The 19452-nt window shown below is 46.0% G+C and overlaps 1 protein-coding gene across 1 annotated transcript; it reads right to left on the minus strand.

Moving 5' to 3' along the window:
- Positions 1 to 1427: 1427 nt before the first annotated feature.
- On the minus strand, positions 1428 to 6491 carry LOC112891538 (probable methyltransferase PMT23). The gene is made up of 8 exons (XM_025958426.1): positions 5626 to 6491; positions 4910 to 5059; positions 4362 to 4632; positions 4103 to 4213; positions 3387 to 3558; positions 2903 to 3163; positions 2130 to 2324; positions 1428 to 2022 (listed from the first exon to the last, which is right to left on the minus strand). The coding sequence occupies exons 1-8, from the start codon at positions 6364 to 6366 to the stop codon at positions 1818 to 1820; spliced, it is 2106 nt and encodes a 701-aa protein (XP_025814211.1). The 5' UTR covers positions 6367 to 6491; the 3' UTR covers positions 1428 to 1817.
- Positions 6492 to 19452: the final 12961 nt, after the last annotated feature.

Genomic DNA, 19452 nt, shown 5'->3' on the forward strand with positions numbered 1-19452 from the left:
ACTACCTTGCTACAGCTAGAACGCATGAGTGACAGATCTCAGCACGTACTGTGCTACAGTTTGAGTGCCGAATGGTAGCCAAAAAGCAGAGCTACGTGCATGCTAGTGCGCTGCTGGAGGAGACCGGGAGTACTCTATGTTGGCAAGAGCGCTTCATATGCATGCACAGTAGTAAGTAGATGTACGTGCTTCAGCTAAGCCCTAGAAAGAAATAGGTCGGTCAGGCTATCAGCTGGTGAGCTCCGATGAGCTAGCTGGAACGTACGTATAAGAGAGGTTAGAGCACTGGCACCGTCTTTGAAGTTTGAACGCGTGCACGCTGATCCTGATAACAGGCATTGCAGGTGATTACCATTACCCTGGCTGGTGGGGCCAGAGGGAATCATGGCCAACAAGGGCCCCCCGGCCGTGTGTGGCTTTCCCCTTTCAACAGCAACCAGCTCGTGAACGGCAGGGCAAGCACCGACAGGGACGACCGCAGTAGTCGTCGTCTGCGGCGCGCGGCCGCAAGGGCCACTCCCTGGGGGCTTCTCGATCAATCTCAGATCTCGGGCGCAGTCGCCATTGGTTTGGATGGCACTAGCAAGTATACTGAGCCATCGATCTCAATGCCCACTCACCGCCGATTTCTACGCGGATTGTCAAGAATGGCGTAGTGAACCAAGTGTCCTCTAGCTAAATTAGTGTTCATGAAGCTATCACAAGGTATTTTTGCTAACTCAAGCCCATCGCGGGCCCAATGTCTCACCGGCTGGGAAAGAAAGCCCTCGCCCCCACATGTTCGAGGAAATTCCCAACCCGGATGCCGACGAGCTTGTCCTCAAATCATCCACTTATACAGAACGCAGATCTCCTTTTCCATCCGTACTTCGCCACCGTGATCTGTGGCGTCGCGCCCAACAAACACGTAGACCTTCCCCTTTGTCCTCCTCACGGCTTGCTCCGTGCTCGCCCAACGGCACTGGCATCCATACCAGAGAAATGGTGGCACCAACATTTTAACCAAAGTGCCCAGTAAGTCAGTAACGGCTAGCCGGCTAGGTGCCTGAAGGTGCTGAAATGGAGCAGCTCATGGCATCGAACAGCAGGGCTCGGGGGATTAGAGGATGAATTAGCTCAGGGCAAGGGCAAATTATAATACCGCTGGAGTTCTAGTTCATCTCATGGGGTCTTTTCAGTTCTCGCAGCTGGCATCCAAACTTTACTGAAGAAGTTTCAGTATCAAAGTAACGTTGTGTCCATACCAGTTCAGACAATTGTTAGTAGAATGTTTCTATAAGATAAAGCTCCATAGGTAAAAGATCAGCTGTGCCGAATGGCAACCAGATAGTTTGGCCTCGATGGCTTAACTGTAACGAGTCATATACTCATATAGTCATGCAGTTTATAGAAAACGGGTCGAGAAAAATAAATGAACAGAGGAGAAATAATTCAAAACCCATAATTGTTATTTTGCAAGAAGACAAGAATTGTATAGCTAAATATACAAAATACTGATGGCATATTGTTCCAGTTTATAGCTATAAATATTAAAAAAAATGCTTCTAGAATTACCTAATAGACTTGTTAGCACTAACTGATGATTCAACCTGTTTGCAGTACCAAACAGAAATTCACATGGCCAAAACATTTTTAAAAAATAGTGAAACAAAGCAGGGAAAACTGGAACTCTGAAACTCACCTTGACATGGGGCTACAGTGTGTCCTCTAATCATCTATGCTATGAGAAGAACCAATGTAATAAGAATCAGAATAATCAACACAACTTTGGATGTACCCATGAGTCCATGGCTCCATCTGGCGTGGAAGAGCAATCATCATGAGTGAGGACCTGTATTGGCAGGGCGCCAGAAACCCTTGGTGGCAACAAGAAACTGCTGTTTGATAATCCTAGTTTTGTAGTGCAGAGAACGAAGAAGAGTATCCATCTTTCTTATCACTTCTATAGTGTCTTGGAGCACAAACCATCTACCAGGTCTAAGTATTCTGTCGATTTCCGCTGCTACTTCAGTGATATGGCACCTAAAGTATGAAACAAATATAAAGCTTGCTCGCTATGAAGTTGTGTACAAGAGAGTGCCAGAATATTAACAGCAAGAGTTCTTCAACAATAAGACAAGCTTGTTTACCTTTCTGTAAGGGATCCTAGTAGATAACTCATGTGAAGAAGATCGTAAGTTCGTGGGTATGTATTAAAAGATTCACACCAGTCATGATATACCCCAATCAAACCTCTGTTAAAAATAATGGGCAATGTATCTGGCTGATCAAAAGGTACAACATTCATAACCCATAATGGTTGCCGAATAAGTGATGCTGCAAATCTGTTAAGGAAACAATCTTGATCAATGTCTCACCACAAATGAAGCACTTAGTTAATCACTATTTTAAGAAAATAAGAATATCTGAAAAGTAAATTTGAATTTAAATGTAATAACAAAATATAGACCAAAAAGAATCATGCAAGCAGATCATATGTCCTCTGAATAAAGCTGGATTCTTGATTTTAATGAGGTACCTTCCCAACTCTCAATCCAGGACTAGAAAACACTGACAGGCTGAATGCACACTGCATTCCATTAAACACTAGAAAAGTTCAAGCCAAGGATTGCAAAGTCGATCGCTGAAAATACAGCATATTACTACCTTCAACAAGAAAAAAAAAACTATGGCAGCTAAAAAAGGTGAAAAGCCATTGTTTCAGTACCTTATCAAATTAGCAATTCTAATTGTCTGACACATCTGAGCAGTCTAACAAAATTCAGTAAAATTAAGGGAAATAAATTCGTAGGAATCAAGCAGAAATGAAAGTTAGAATTTTTAAATGACATTGTCGTGACAGTTCATATGGTCAATTAGTCACCTTAAATTGCATAAAGAGCTCAAATCAGTTTTTGCTTACCCTCCAAAACCAGCATTCATGTCCATAACATTGCGAACGCTAGACCAATTAACTGCAAATTCATTGAGATACACTTCTGAAATAAGGTCCTTCCAATGGTTTGCATCAGAATCAATTTTTTCTTGAGAAAACTGAATGGAAGAGTTCTTAGATGAAGTTGAATGCTTCATGCTAAGTCTTTCAGGCCATGAAATGGGCCAGCTATTTCCTCCACCTGAACTTGAAACAGCAGGAAACAGGCAACTATCGAGAGGTGTGTACCTGAAAGGTAAAATGAGATAATATATATGGCATGAATAAAGATCATAACATAATCCCTCTGAAGGCGATGCATCAGTAGCCACGGCCCAAGATGGTACAAATCGTGTGTGTCTTGGCCACTGATGCATCCATGTGCAGGCAGAGTGATCATAGACACCGGTATAGATCACCAGTAAACAATGTGCACGAAAAAAGAAAGAAAAGGGCAGCAAGAAAATGTTACCAAGGAGAACGTGATCTATCACTCTCAGAGCACAGAGGTGGTTCGTTGTTTTTTCTCTTATGGTAGCATGAATTTGATGTCGGTTTTTGGTATATAACAACTCCGATCTTATTGATATCCCGAGACCTGACCACTGTCCTCCAGCAGATCGATTTGGTCAGAGCAATCATCGCTGCCAACAATGTAACACAAATCCAGTCAGTAATAAGAGATTGTTCTCTGCCTAATTATGTGATAGGTTCGCAAAACAAACAGAATTTTGCAGATTGAAGCAGAAACAAATAAGTTACCAATGCACTATTTTGTTAACCGTAGTGAAAAACAATTTCAATTTTATGTATGACCACCTAACACAAGTCATACATGATAATTGATAACGACCACATTAAAAACAATGACTATTATTTCCTAATGGACTAACTGATGGATTCCATTAACTGACATAGCCACTGCATTTCTCATATTTTTGTCAATAAATGTTCTTAATTGGTATGCTATATTGCACACTGACATGACTAGATGTGAAATGAAACTAGAAACCTACTCTTTTATGATGCTAATATGTTGGGATCAGATTGAAAAAAACAAAAACCCCTCGTGGATGAAGCCTAAATAGCACTTGTTATTTTGCAAAGGTGCGTAATTTGTTTGACAGACTAATTTTATGTGAAAATTTGTGTTGATAGAATATGAGGTGATAGATCGCTGTCACAAACCATTCCAATCATCTTTATCTCTTTGTTCTTTGCGATAGACAGGAGTTGCAGACCAAATGTAGTATCCTCCAGGCCTGAGTACTCTATTGAGCTCCAACAGTGGTTTTCCACCTGTACGCCCCAAGTAGAGTAGCATTAAAAAATGCATGTATCTCACACATTACACAAAATAGTGTAGAACAAAATAAGCCAACAATTTTGTATTGAATAGAATAGAGAATAACTACAAGATAATATAAAAGTGTTCCAAAGTACTTGCCATCAGCATACCAGTGGACCCTACACCTTGCACAGTGGATCACATCAAATGAATTATCAGGGAAGGGAAGCTTTTGTGTTCCAATCACTGCCAAAAAAGCAGGAATCCCACGCTCCAGTGCAAACTGTATCTGAGCTTCATGCTCATCTTTGGGTGCAAAAGACATGGTAATGACATTCCTGTCAAGCAAGTATCCACCAAAGCTGGCAACACCACATCCAACATCCAGGACAGTTCTTGTATGGATTCCCCAATGAATGTTTGGCAAAATCTAAAAAAAAAAAATATTGCAAGCTGTGAGTTTGAAAGAAAAAAGTAGAACAGTGTATTGGTCATGTTTAATACTTTAATCCAGATTTTTTTCCTATTTCTGATGGTTATCCAAATAATGCAAGTATGGCTTTTCTTTTGACTCACTGGGGCTTCAATGCTGATATTACAAACGTACCAATAATATAATGAACTTCCATCGGAAAAGCAGCATTACATGCATGAATATTTGACTGGACATAGCTCAGAATTACATAAGGAGCAGAAGTAACATTTACCTGTTCAATGAATCGAATGTATGCGGTCACACCATTTTTAAATTGAGTCCCACCTCCGGGAAAAACAAAATAGTTACCAGATTTCCTGACCCAGTTCTGGTCCTTCTTGTATTCAACTAGCTTTGGGTGAGGAACATTGTTATACCAAATCTGAATTTAGCAAGTGAAATGGTATACGTTACTGATTGTTCAACCAAGGTAAACATAAAACATAAACTAGCTACACTACAAATTTTACCATTACAGATGCATTGAATTCAGCTGATAGACAGTATTCATACAGCATAGCCATGTTCCCAAGGGTCATTTGCCGAAATGGATGAAAAAGGTTTGCAAAAGTATATGTTACCACTTATCACATGGATGCACATAATCCACAACCTGGTAACATGCTTTATGTAAAACTCAATAAGATGGGCATATTAAATTACTAATTTCTAAGCCTGCAGCCAAGTCTCTGACAGTTCTCTACTCTGACAGAGTGTCTGTCTGTTATTCAGTTTCAAGAATGTTAAAAACATGTGCTCAGTTGGATCTTACAATCGGGGCACCGGCGGACCACCTACTACAAAAGTGCATCCTTAAGTTCCTAACCAGAGCATAGGAGCACAGATTAGCATATTAAATTACTGCTACCACTACTCAACCATTGGGGAATAAACAAACAGCAGTAGAAACCGCTTCCTCGCTTACCGAAGAGTAGCGGGCATCCTCACCATGTCACGGCTGCGCGGCCACGGCACCGGACGCCGGTACCTCTCGGGCAGCGGCACCAGACACCTCGGCCTCGGCTTCGGGCAGTGCCGCTCCCGGTGCTCCATGTGCCGCAGCGACTTGAGCGCCTTGATCGCCTTCACGTTGTCGAGGCAGGGGATGTAGTCCGCGGCCACCACCCCTTTCCCCACCTCGCAGAGCTCCCACGACGGCAGCTCCACCGGCTCCTCCACCGCGCCGCCGCCTTGCCCCTCCGCATCCCGCTCGGCCGAGACTCCCGCGGCAGTCTCATTGTTGCCAGCCGATCCACTCTCTTCAGCCGCGGCAGGTGACGTGCCGTGATCTGGTTGGGGCACATCGGCCGCAGCGTCCCCGGGGTCGGCGGTGGCGTCTGGCCGAGGCGGGTCGGTGGTGCTGTCGCCGACCCCGTCCGACGCGACGGCGGTACCGGTTACTGGCGGTGACGCGTCAGCAGAGACGGGAACTGGATCGGCAGTAGTGCTGCTGCTGCTGACTCCGTTGGAGGCAACAGAGGTCGGGGCTTCGGGTGCAGATGCGTTAGAGTAGACGGGAATCGAGGTCTCGGAGGAGGAGAGGTGCGAGGAGGGGGAGGAGAAGAACGGGAGCGCGGAAGGCGTGGGGTTGAAGAGGAGGAATAGGGAGGATAGGACGATGAAGAGGATGACCGCGACGACGATTGGGCGCTTGCGATCGGAGAGGAAGGAGAGGGCGGAGATCGCCATTCCTCCTGTGGTGTGGGAATCGGGAACAGGGGTTGGGGAAGGGGAGAGAACTCGAAGGCGGCGGCTGCCGCGGCCGGGGAAGGAGGAAGCGCGCGGAAGTGTGGGCTCTGCGCGCGGTGCAGGCCTGGCGCTGGGGAGGTTTGTTTCATCAGCGAATCATTGAGCTCAGATTTGTTTAGTTGAGTGTTCAGACTTCAGAGAGCTGAGACTGTCTTTTCTTTTCTTCAATTGCGGATAGCTAGTTTTTTTTCTAATTTTTATATATTTTCTCAAATAATGTTATTGTAGTTTTTTCAGGTGATCTAAACCGAGAGTTCATCTATATTTTCTACATCAATCATATCTTGTGAAATATTTTTTGGAATATACATTCAGAAGAAAATGGAATATCTTCTTCATAAATATATATTTTTATATTTTCATGACGTCTCAAGCTTATATTATATTGAAATATTTTTGCCACTGCGGTGAACTTCATAAATATTATTTTAGCTTTTGATTTGTGATAGAGATTTTTACTTACATTGTTCATAAAATATAATCCTTAAATTTTTAGACGAAGATCTCGATAATTATTTAATGTATACCAGCAGAAAAGTAAATAATCTTCTATCTTTTCTTTATTCTTCAATATCTATTTCCTAAAGCTCCATACCTACGTACACCTATATTTTCTTACAGCTGTTGCACCTTTTTTCCATCACGTGCGAACCTAGTTTACAAATTCACTATTATAGCTTATAAAGTACAATCTTCTCCTATATACTTGCCACCCTCTATGGTCATCATCACCCTCTCATAATTTCACTCGTGTTAACTTTTTTCTCACCTTTCTTTTGATCATAGTTGTTCCCTGTAAGCTATTGCTATTAAGTTGTGCTTCTCCATGATCATTCTAATTATTTTTCGTGGTTGTTGTCATGCTGCCTGATCTATTTGGTAAGGTTTCGACTTCTTCTAAAAATATTTTATCATTGATTTCATTGGTGAAACCATTCTTTTTGACTGAAGCTGTTTCAAAAATTGGCAAAGCACCTACTTAATGATAATTTTGGCAATTCTAAGAATATTTTAGATTCTGAGGAGGGAGGAGAAGCAAGTGAAACTATTTTTTTGGCTCATCCTCTCTATTTCTAACAATATGATGAAGGGCATGTCAAGACTCAATAAATGTTATAGTCAAAGCACTACTTAGCTATGTATCCATGAGGATCCATAAGGATTAATATATAATGTTGTTTATTTGACGTAGCATGACCGGAAGGATAACAGTGTATCTTTCTAGTGATTTTCAAATTAAAATTATAGTAAATCTGAAAACCTAGAAGACAGCAATTGACATGATGTAGTTGGTGTACTCTGAATTGCCGGGCAACTGCTCTAGCAAGCTGTACACATACGCAATTAAAGTAATAGTTAATTTATTATAAAAGCAACAAAAGAAGTCGTACCAATAGTGGCACTAATATGAAAAGTCTAGATACCTCTATTCTTTATTTGACTAATTTGCTTCCAAGTATCGATGGAAAATTAAATACCATTTTGATTACCTTTCTTGTAATTTAGTGTTTGTACACATGCTAATTTATGGACTTTTTATTTCTTTTATTTCTTTCCAAACTCACACAAAATAATACAAATTTTGTATTATTATAATTTCAAGTTATAATATATATTGATTATATTTACCGAACTCTTTGAATTAAACTAAACCATTAGATTATTGTCAAAATCAACTTTGTATATATTTTTATTAGAGCGGGGATCAAGCCACACTTTTAAAAACAGCTTGAATAAATTTATTTTACATAGGCTATTTACATATGTAATTTGCTTGCCAACTCAAGAGAAATCAATCTATCTAGTTTCATTATTTTATTTTTAAATTTAGTTCTTTATTAATTATATATGGCACATACTTTCTTTTTATTTAACTATTTTTCTTCCTAATTTTCTTCTTTATTCTTAAATTTTTAATTTATCTATTTATTAGTCATATCCAATATGAACACTTTATTTAATTGCTAATTTATTTAATTTTTAATTTGGAATTAAGCTATGCACGAATTGTATTTAACATGTACTCTCTTATCAAGTGCTAAATTTCTTATTTTTTAAATTCTAAATTTAGCTATGTACTAATCTTGTTTGACATGTACTCTTTGATTAAGTTCTATTTTTAATTTCGAATTTAGATATTTATTATCATATTCGGCATAGACTCTTTAGTCATATTCTAATATTTCTAATTTTTAATTTCAAAATTAGCTATTTACTAATCATACTATTAAGCTAGTTTGGACCGTTAGATCTTCATCAAATCTAATGATGCAAATTCTTCTTTTTATTGCTCCGTGCTTCGCTCAGGACAGATGCAGGTATGTGCAACGTTCTTATGGAACTTGCGTACTCGACTTTTTGAATTCATACAGGAGGATCAAAGATTTATAGCAACCAGTTTAATTTTGTAGCCATTTGCCACCCTCCCCTTGGGCCTTGGCTACCAACTTTCACCTAGCGCAATATGCATGCTTTGATCCCGGTAGCAGCCTTGCTAGGCAGTAAGTCTACACAGCGAGCAACTAAATTTTACCCACGCGTACCAACGGCCAAGAATGCAGCACGAACATACACTGATGGGCCAAGCAGTCGACATGGCGTCATGGCTTAACAGAGCCACAATAGGATAAGCTGCCTTTTTATCTCGATTTTAGCTATTTACTAATTATATTTGACATGAACTCTTTGATTAAGTCCTATTTTTTATTCCGAATTTACCTATTTGCTAATAGTATTCGGCATGTACTCTTCGATTATGTCCTTATTTTTATAGTTTCTTAATTCTGAAGTTAACTATTTACTAATTGTATTTAATATGGACTCTTGAGTTAGTTTAGAACGTTAGATCTATATAAAATCTAACGGTGCCAATCCTTCTCTTTTTATATTAACGTGGGAATTTTTAGACTCTCTCGAACGTGGTGGCTTCTTTTAACACTCCCATACATATGGACTCTTGAGTTAGTTTAGACCATTAGATCTTTATAAAATCCAACAATGCAAATGCTTCTCTTTTTTAGATAAACGTGGGAATTTCTAGACCCTCTCTAATCCTATTCGGCATGGATTCTTTGGTCATGTCCTCATTTTTATAATTTTTTAATTCTGAAATTAACTATTTACTAGTTGTATTTGATATGGACTCATGAGTTAGTTTAGACCGTTAGATCTTCGTAAAATTCAATAGTGCAAATTCTTCTCTTTTTAAGATTAACGTGGGAATTTCTCGACCCTCTCGGCGAATATGGTAACTTCTTTTAACACTTTCTTATTAATATAATAGATTGTTTTGGCTGCTTTTTGCATGTTGATGCTTGACAGGATATGTATTTTCTGAAGGGTCCTTGTGGCAGGTTTGGCCTTAGAAAAACAACAATATATTTTTTCTTTGTCTGGGGATCAGTTTTTTTTTGAAGCAATTGATGCTCGTTTTATAAGCACGGACGCTCCATTAAAAACATGTAAATGAGATCAATTTGAAATTGAAAATAACCTATTATGGAGGGAGGGCACGTAAAAGACTAAAAGGGCGCTAACTGCTCTGCCACGTACTGAATCCAGATAGGCCCCCGGTTTCAGTGAAGAGCGTGTTCCGGAATCTGGATGTACTGGTGATTGGCAATTTGGCATGGGATGGCCATTAGGGTGACTCCAACAGGCGAGCCATTCGGCTAGGCAAAGGCAAAATGCCTATTGTGGGAGTACTATAGCACTAGATATCCGTCTCCAACAGAGTAGGCATAAAAACAAGGTATTTTGACTAGTAGGGAGAGGAAAGTTAAAATGCATGCTCTGCCAGGCCAAGCCATCCGCAGCTGGACCAACGGTCAATAGTTGGGTAGGAGGAGAGAGAAGGTTGTGCGGCAAGGGAGAACTCGCCGGTTCGAGAGGAAAGAGATTTCTTGCCGCTGGCGGGAGCCAACTACCAGTGGAATGCAGTATGCTTTTGCCTATGCTGTTGGAGGTCAGAAAAAATAACTACCGTAGTGAAGCGTCCCCCCATCAGGGAAGACTTAAAAGTGTTGATTTATCAGTCCCAGGAGGCTGATAACACTTTTATTACATCAGATGGTACATCACCGTACAACTCTACGCGGTAATGGGCAGTGAAGCGCCACTATCGCGAGGATTACAACCAGAACCCACACAACTACACTAGCCACGAACAAAGGATCATCAGAGTCTTGCGCCATGCGGAATCCAACGGTGGCCTCAACCACAGGCAAGACTGGGTGCAGGACGAAACCCTACTCGTTGTCTTCGGGGATGTAGTCTGGGTCTTCCACTGTAAAAGTAAGAGAGGGGTGAGTACAAACGTACTCAGCAAGTCCAATCACACCCACGGAGGGGGGGGTATAACAGTAATCATATGCACGGGACAATCCAAGGATAGGTTATGGTTCATTTGGGAAAAACTCAACTGTATGCAAGGGTTCGTTTAAAAACGATTTCCAAAACGAGTTTTCTAATACCAAGGAGCACACGATTTTGATCCACACAGGATCCAAGTTTTAAACTGCTACCGGACTCCCCGCCCGCCGTAGCACACGGCACAACTGCCGGACACTTTCCAAACAACTCACGCCAGCCCATTCATTCCCAGAGAGAATCACTAGTTATGTGACCACACCGTAACTTGCCCAATACCGTGGGCACGGCTATTCGAATAGATTTTAACTCTGCAGAGGTGTGCAACTTTACCCACAGGCGGGGTACCACAGCACGAACACCTTAGTGCCGGTGCAGATCCCATCGAAGCCCTTACCCACCTTAGCTAGACCTGACTAGCCACCTCGGGATCTATCAAGGGGTCATTCGACCTAACACCGAGGTTTAACCGGGGCATAAGTCACACAGAGCTTATCCCGTCTCCTTGATCACCCGTTGCTCCCAGCTCTCCTGATGGCTATCAGACTAACTAGTGGGGTTAGGCCAAGCCGTTGCCCATACAACGGTCAAGTGGTTCGCACGACAGGAAGCTGGGTGAGATGTCACAACAACTCGGTCCTTAGGGGTGACAGGACGGACATCTCCCTCCCTTGCCCTACCACACAGGTACGAGCACACCAGCGGCAATCCACACAGAACTGCCGTCCATCCCGTCTGACTCGCTTTTCAAAACCACATTTTATCCCTTCCCACACACACACACGCATTTCCTTCATAAAAATCAGGTATTCAAGGTATGGTTATCACAACAAGGGTGGCTACCCTACCATGTTCTCGGCACGCAAAACCATGCAATTTCATAAAACAGGCCACTGGGTTGTGTTTATAAAAACTAGGACCAAAGCATGCATCAAAGGGCGGAATTGAACTTGCCATCGTCAAACTCTTGCGAGAAGTCCTGGTCGAAGCACTGTCCCTCGGGTTCGGGGTCGCAGTATTGATCCTCGTTTGCTTGGTCACGCTCGGGTGCTTCCTCGTTCACTCCGTGTCCTACGACGCAATCAAACAGGCACACAATCAAGCACAAGAAGTAAAAGCTTTTATCGTCGAGCTTGAATCGGAAACAATTTAGTTACGGAGTTAGGGGTGGTATCTCTAGGTGGTTTCTTAATGGCACGGCTAAAACTATGCTAGAAATGGTGTGGTAAAGTTTCGGGTCAATCGGAGGTTGTTTCGCACATAAAATGACGAGCCAAAGATGGTTTCGGGGGTTCGAGGGCTTGTTTGTAAATATCCGGAAAGAGTGTGGGCCTATTTGTAAATCCTAGAAATACCCTAAGCATGCTAAAAGGTGTCGAATACGTTTAGGTTTATGTTCCGAAGGGTTTGATTTGAATTAACGGAAAGGGTGGGGTCATTTTTGCAAAAAGGCTAATAGAGTGGGGGCTATTTCAATCACTTAGGGGAGAGGGAGGGGGCTAAGAGCAAAATAGCCCTTTCTTCTTCCTCTAGCCGTGGAAACAGGGGAGGGAGGAGAACAGGGCGCCGGCGGCGGCCCAATCCGGCCGGCCAAGGCATGGCGGCGGCCCGGGAGTGGGGGAAAAGAGGGAGGGGGGCGCGGGGAACCCATCCCCGGCCTTACCTCGGGCCGAGGTGGAGCGAGGGGACGCCCCCACGGTGGGCGGCGGGCGGCAGGGGAAGCTGTGGGTGGCGGCGGCTCTGTGGGCTCGGGGAGGAGCTGCAGGTGGCGGTGGAGGCCGTGGGGAGGCGGCTGCGCGGTGGGGGGGGTCTTATAGGGAGAGGGCGGCGGGAAGGAGGCCCTCGGGGGGGTGGCGACCGGCGGCTGCACGGGGCGCCATTAATGGTGCCCCGGCGGCTTGTGGGCGTCGTCGAGCGGCGTGGGCGCCGAGGGCGGGGCGCTGTGCGGCCACAGTGGCCAGGAGGGGACGGCGTGCGCGCGGTCGGGCAGGGCGCCAGCGACGGGCGGCGCGGCACGCGCCCTTGCGCGCACGGGCGGCGCGGCGAGGCGCGGGCCAGGGCGGGCGTGCGGCGACGGGTGGCGCGGCGAGGCGGTCAGCGCGGTACGCGGGCACGCGGAGCACGCGGGGTGGGCGCGCGGCAGCACGGCCGGGCACAGGCGCGGCGCTCGGCCTGGGCGGTGTGCGGCGAGCGGCAGAGGAGACCGGGAAGGGAAGAGGGAGAGGGAAAAGAGAGAAGGGAAGAAAGAGAGAAAAAGAAAGAGAAAAGAAAAAGGGAGAAAGAGAAAGAGAAAAGGGAGAAGAAATGGAAGGGGAAAAGAGAAAGGAGAGAGAGGGGGGGAAACGCGTCGGCGCCGGTCGCGGCGGCGACCGCGGCCGGTCGGCCACGCGCGCGGGATTGGCGCGCGGCATGAGGAGTGCCGGCGTTGATCGCGGCGGGCGGTCGCGCGCGAGCGACAAGCCCTCGAACGATGCGGAATGACGATCCGATTAGGGTTAGGGTTTTGATCTCGAACCGTTTTTACGATTTATTCTAGCGCGTGAGTGGTGCAGAATGAGACGGCGATAGGGTTTTAGGGGTTAGAGCTAGGATCTCGACAACGAGTGATTAATTGAACACTCTAGCGCGCGGTTTTTCTTGAGTAAATTCTCAGGGCGTTACAAACCTACCCCACTTAAATGAATCTCGTCCTCGAGATTCGGCTGGCTCCTAAACAGATGGGGAAATTCTTTCTTTAGGGCCTCCTCGCGTTCCCAGGTGGCTTCCTCTTCTCCGTGTCTGCTCCACTGGACTCTGCATATCCGGACCTCGGAGTTTCTTGTCCTTCTGATGACTGTGTCCAGAATTTTGACCGGCACTTCCTGGTACCGCAGATCCGGCTGTAGATCTATTGTCTCCACCGGCACATGTTCTCCCTCGGGTATCTTCAGACACCTTCTCAATTGCGAAACATGAAATACTGGGTGTATATCTGACATTTCTTCTGGTAACTCTAGTTGGTAAGCCACTGCTCCGACTTTCTTCAGAACTCGATACGGTCCAATGTATCGAGGGGCCAATTTCCCTTGTACCTGAAATCTCCGTGTTCCTCGAATGGGTGAAACCTTGAGATAGACAAATTCTCCCGGATTGAAACTTAGCTCCCGCCTCTTCTTGTCTGCATAGCTCTTTTGTCGGGACTGAGCCGCTTTTAATTTCTCGCGGATTTCCGCTACTTTTTCTTCCGCTTCTTTTATGAGCGCGGGTCCTACTAGCGCACGCTCTCCAACTTCCGACCACATCAAGGGAGTCTTGCACTTTCTTCCGTAGAGGGCTTCGAATGGCGACATACCCAGGCTGGCTTGGTAACTATTATTGTACGAGAATTCTGCATAGGGCAGACTCTGTTCCCAATCGTTTCCATAGGTCAGGACACATGCTCTCAGCATATCTTCCATGATCTGGTTCACCCTCTCGGTTTGACCATCCGTCTGTGGGTGGTATGCGGAGCTAAAATCTAACTTAGTGCCCATGGCTTTATGTAGGCTTTTCCAAAACCTAGATGTAAATTGGGTCCCTCTATCCGAGACGATTCTGCTGGGCACTCCATGTAACTTCACTATATTTTCCACGTAAAGTTTTGCCAGCTTTTCTCCGTCATAAGTGGTCCTTACGGGTATGAAATGTGCCGATTTAGTGAGTCGATCCACAATTACCCATATGGAATCGTGTCCCTTCTGTGTTCGGGGTAGTCCCACTACAAAGTCCATTCCTATCTCATCCCACTTCCACACCGGAATAGGCAAGGGTTGCAATAATCCCGCAGGCTTCTGATGTTCGGCCTTGATCCTTTGGCAAGTATCACAATGAGCCACAAATCGTGCAATATCCGCTTTCATTCCATTCCACCAATATTTTTGCTTTATGTCCATATACATTTTGGTGGATCCTGGGTGGATAGAGTAGGCCGAGTTATGGGCTTCGTCCATGATCAATTGCCGGAAATCTCCATTCTGGGGTACACAAATTCTATCCTCGTACCATAATGTTCCCTTATCGTCCACTCTGAAACCTGGCGCTTTGTTCTCTCCGGTTTGCTTGCAGATCTTTACTAACTCCTGATCCGAGCTTTGGGCTTCCCTAATCTTATCCTTTAATGTCGATTGGACGTTTAGCACTTGGCTGGAACCTCGAGGAACAATGTGCACGTTTAATTGTGCCATTTCCTCGCATAGATGGTCATCCTCGGGTCCATAGCTTTTCCGACTTAAGGCATCGGCTACTACGTTTGCTTTCCCGGGGTGATAATGAATCTCCAAGTCATAGTCCTTGACCAACTCCAACCACCTTCTTTGCCTTAAGTTTAAATCCGGTTGGGTGAAGATATATTTCAAACTCTTATGGTCGGTGTAAATTTCACACTTATTTCCAATCAAATAATGTCTCCAAATCTTAAGGGCATGCACTACGGCTGCAAGCTCCAAGTCGTGGGTCGGGTAGTTCTGCTCATGGGTCCGGAGTTGGCGGGAAGCATATGCAACGACTTTTCCGTCTTGCATCAGAACACACCCTAACCCTTGTCGGGATGCGTCACAATAGATGACAAAGTCCCGATGAATGTCCGGTAGGGTCAGTACTGGGGCGGTTGTCAGTCTTCGCTTCAGTTCTTGAAAACTCCTCTCATAGGATTCTGTCCAAGCAAACTTTTTCTCTTTCTTAAGAAGTTCCGTCATAGGTCGGGCTAACTTGGAGAATCCCTCAATAAATCTCCGATAGTACCCGGCTAACCCAAGGAAGCTCCTGATTTCACTGACGTTAGTTGGTCGCTGCCAATTGGAAACAGCTTCAACCTTCTCTGGGTCCACTGCTACCCCTTCCGCGGTCAGGATGTGACCAAGGAAAGCTACTTTCTCCAGCCAGAATTCACACTTGCTGAATTTTGCATATAGTTTATGTATCCTTAACTTTTCCAACACTACCCGCAGATGTTGTTCATGTTCTTGAACACTCTTGGAGTAAATAAGTATGTCGTCGATAAAGACTACGACAAACTTATCCAGCTCGTCCATAAACACCTTGTTCATGAGGTTCATAAAGTAAGCAGGTGCATTGGTTAGTCCGAAGGACATTACGGTGAACTCAAACTGCCCGTAGCGGGTGACAAAAGCTGTTTTAGGGATGTCACTTTCTCTAATCTTGAGCTGGAAGTATCCTGACCTTAGATCGATCTTGGAAAAGTACTTGGCTCCCTTTAGCTGATCGAACAGGTCATCGATCCTGGGAAGAGGGTACTTGTTCTTAATGGTAACCTCATTCAGTGCTCGGTAGTCCACGCACAACCTCATACTCCCATCTTTCTTCTTGACAAACAGCACTGGGGCTCCCCATGGCGACGAGCTTGGTCTGATGAAGCCAATCCTCTGCAGTTTCTCTAGTTGCTTCTTTAATTCTGTCAATTCAGAGGCTGCCATCCTATAGGGTCTCTTGGCTATCGGAGATGTTCCGGGGATAAGGTCTATGACGAACTCTATATCCCTATCTGGCGGCATACCGGGAAGCTCTTCGGGGAACACATCTGGGTATTCGTTTACTACCGGGACTCCTTCTAAAGGCTTGGCTTCCATGCTAAATACCATTGGATCAAACTTACTATCTCGGGTTCGGCAGATCACTTGTACTCCTTCGTGGTTTGTTAGGTGTACCACTTTGTCGGTACAGCCTATGAGACCATTGTGTCGGCTTAACCAATCCATCCCAAGGATCACATCTATTCCCCCAGGCTTAAGTACTACTAAATCTGCTAGAAAGTCTACCCCACTTAAATTGATCCTTACCCGGGGACAACCTAATTGACAATTAATGTCGCCTCCAGGCGTCCGGGTTAATAGCGGTGTTTTTAGTAGTACTGTAGGTATTTTGTGCTTCTCCACATAGCTCGAGGATATAAACGAGTGTGATGCTTCAGAATCAAATAATACTGTCGCCAGAGCTGAGTTGACTAAGTACTCACCGAGCACTACGCCCTGAGCTTCTTGAGCCTCCTGCGCGTCGATGTGGTTGACGCGGGCTCGTCCAAATGATTGCTGCTTCATCTGCTGGCTGTTGTCGTTGTTGCGGACGGGCACTCGGTTGGCACCGGTCAGGGATGGTCTGGGCCCATTCACTGTGTTGGAGAAGGTCGACGTTGCCGGCTTATTCTTGGCGTAGGGGCAATTGGCGATGAAGTGCCCTGTCTCTCGGCAGTTGAAACAAGCTCTAACATTGTTGTTGTCGGGGGTGGCCTGACTTGCATTGCTTTGCGGGGCCCTCGAGGTATTCTGGCTTCTGGGCGGGGCCTGTGATCCTGTCACCTGGGACTGAGTTCTGTACTGCATTGGGGCCTGAGTTCCTGGTGCGGTATAGCTGGAATTTCTCGGCTTCTGGAAACGGTCTTGTTGGCGAGCCTTACTTTCCAAGAACTTGCGTTTGTTGTCCTTTCTTTCTTCGGCCTTGGCCCTTTCTGTGAGAATGGCCTTGTTCATCAGAGTGTTGAAGTCAGGGTAGATCTGAGGGGTGAGCAAGGTCCGGAGTTCTGGGCTCAATCCTTTCTTAAACATATCTTGCTTTTTGTCGTCATCGTTCACCTCTTCCGGCGCGTACCGGGCTAATTCTATGAATCGGTGGGTGTATTCTTCCACCGACATGCTTCCCTGTTGTAGTGCGCGGAATTCATCCGCCTTGCGCTTCATGGTAGCCGAAGGAATGTGATAGCGGCGGAACTCCCTTACGAATTCTGCCCAGGTGATGGTAGAGGCATCTTCGGCTGCGGCACAATAGTTTTCCCACCAGGATAACGCTGTTCCGGTGAGCTGGTGGGCTGCCAGAAGGACTTTATCCCGGTCCTGACATTCGAATGGTTCGAGCTTCCTCTGAATTACTCGCAACCAGTCGTCAGCATCCAACGGGTTGCAGGATCCGGCGAAGGTAGGTGGCTTGGTCCTTAGGAAGGCCGTCAGCTTGTCGTTCATATTCTGCCCTCGAGGCTGCCGGTTAATGAGGGCATTCGCCAGGGTTTCCAGTATGAGGGTCTGGTTATGGATGATCTGCGCCAGGTCTCCGAGGGGTGGAGGTGGTGGTAGTTGTTCTCCTTCTTGACTTCCTCCTTGGTTCTGGCTTACTTCTTGTTCTCCTTGGGGAAGATCCTGTTCAACGGGATGTGCTCCGACACTAGCGGCTACGGGGTTCCGGCCGCGGGAGGCTCTCGCAACGTTCCGGGGGGTCACCTGCTGATTAAGGTTACGATTATGTGATGTTTAAGTCGTTTAATTCGTATATAGGGCGGAATCTACTTCCTGCCAGTAGGTATTTAACAAGCAGCACACAGCACACAACATCACACACAACAGGCACAAACAACTTTATTACTGCGGAAGGGGGGTACAGCTTGGGGTAAGGCTAGGTCTCGCACTACTCGTCCAGGGTCACGCCCGAGGGCACGACTTAGACAAAAAGGGGCTGGGGTGTACACCGCTAGGGTGGCGTCGGTCATTCTACTCGCGGGGTAGGCCTTCTTCTGGGGCGGAAAGCGTGAGTGATCCTTGCTCGCCGTCTTCTGGATTTCCATCGGTCAAGGGTTGCGCTGCAGCATCTCCCTCGACGGCGGCAGCAGAGCTTTCAGGGTTCTCGGGTGGGGCTCGTGCGCTCCCGAAGAGTGATCCCCACCCTATGACGGGTGTCCCGAGCAAAACATGGTCTTCCCCTATCGCCGGGACTGGTGTTCCACTTTGGGTCCAATCTTGCATACGCCGGTCTCGGGCCTGCCTGAGGCTCTCTTGGGCGACTGCTTCGCTACTGACCGCGGCTGCGGCTCTTGCCTCGGCATGGGCGGCTCGGATCTGCTGTATCCTTACCGCGAGCTCTGCTTGCTCGGCTCGGTGAGTCTGCTCCCTCAGAAGGTTGGCTTGCTCGTCAAAGAGTTGGTCCAGGGCGGCTAGGTAAGTCGCTACTTGGTACAGGGGGCTTTCTTCGTGGCGACGTCGCTCCAGGTTTCTCATGCGTGCTTCCCAGACTGGGGTTCTGATGGCCGGCGGAAAGAACTTCGCTGGTGTAGGGGCGAGGTGTTCTTCAAAAATCCGGCACAAGTAACGGAGTGCTTTTCTGATGGCCAAGGGGTAGGTGTCTTGGTGCCTAAACCCTGTGGCGGTCGCGCGCCAGGGCTGGATGTCGGGGTAACGGTTGCTCCTGGCGATGACCAGGATCACTCTGCAGCGGAGGGTACCATGGTGCTCGTACTCTCGGCTGTAGTACCTTGGGCGCTCCGTAATGCCAAGGTCCTCCAGGGTGTTGATCAAGAGGCTGGGAAATCCAGGTGCAGCTTGGCAATCGCCCTGGGTCCAACCTTCCTCAGCCATCTGAAACAGAAGTAGGGTAAATAACATGGTACAGGTGCAAAAGCGAGTAGATGATATTTATTATTACAACAAGGGTGGTACAGTTTTCATGGATACGTGGTCATTAGGGTAGGGTTTTTGCTAGGGGGGCTGATCCTATCATGGGGATTCTTCCTCGGTCCTGATAGAGCGCTTCTTTATTGGAAGGAACCGATCCATCTCACTTTCGGTCTGAGTACCCTTGTCCCAATGGGTCTCCATGGGTTCTTCTTCTTCTTCTTCGATCCACCCGCCTATCCCGTTGCGGTTC

Source organism: Panicum hallii, chromosome 5 (genome assembly GCF_002211085.1).
Source record: "Panicum hallii strain FIL2 chromosome 5, PHallii_v3.1, whole genome shotgun sequence".
Classification (NCBI taxonomy): domain Eukaryota; kingdom Viridiplantae; phylum Streptophyta; class Magnoliopsida; order Poales; family Poaceae; genus Panicum; species Panicum hallii.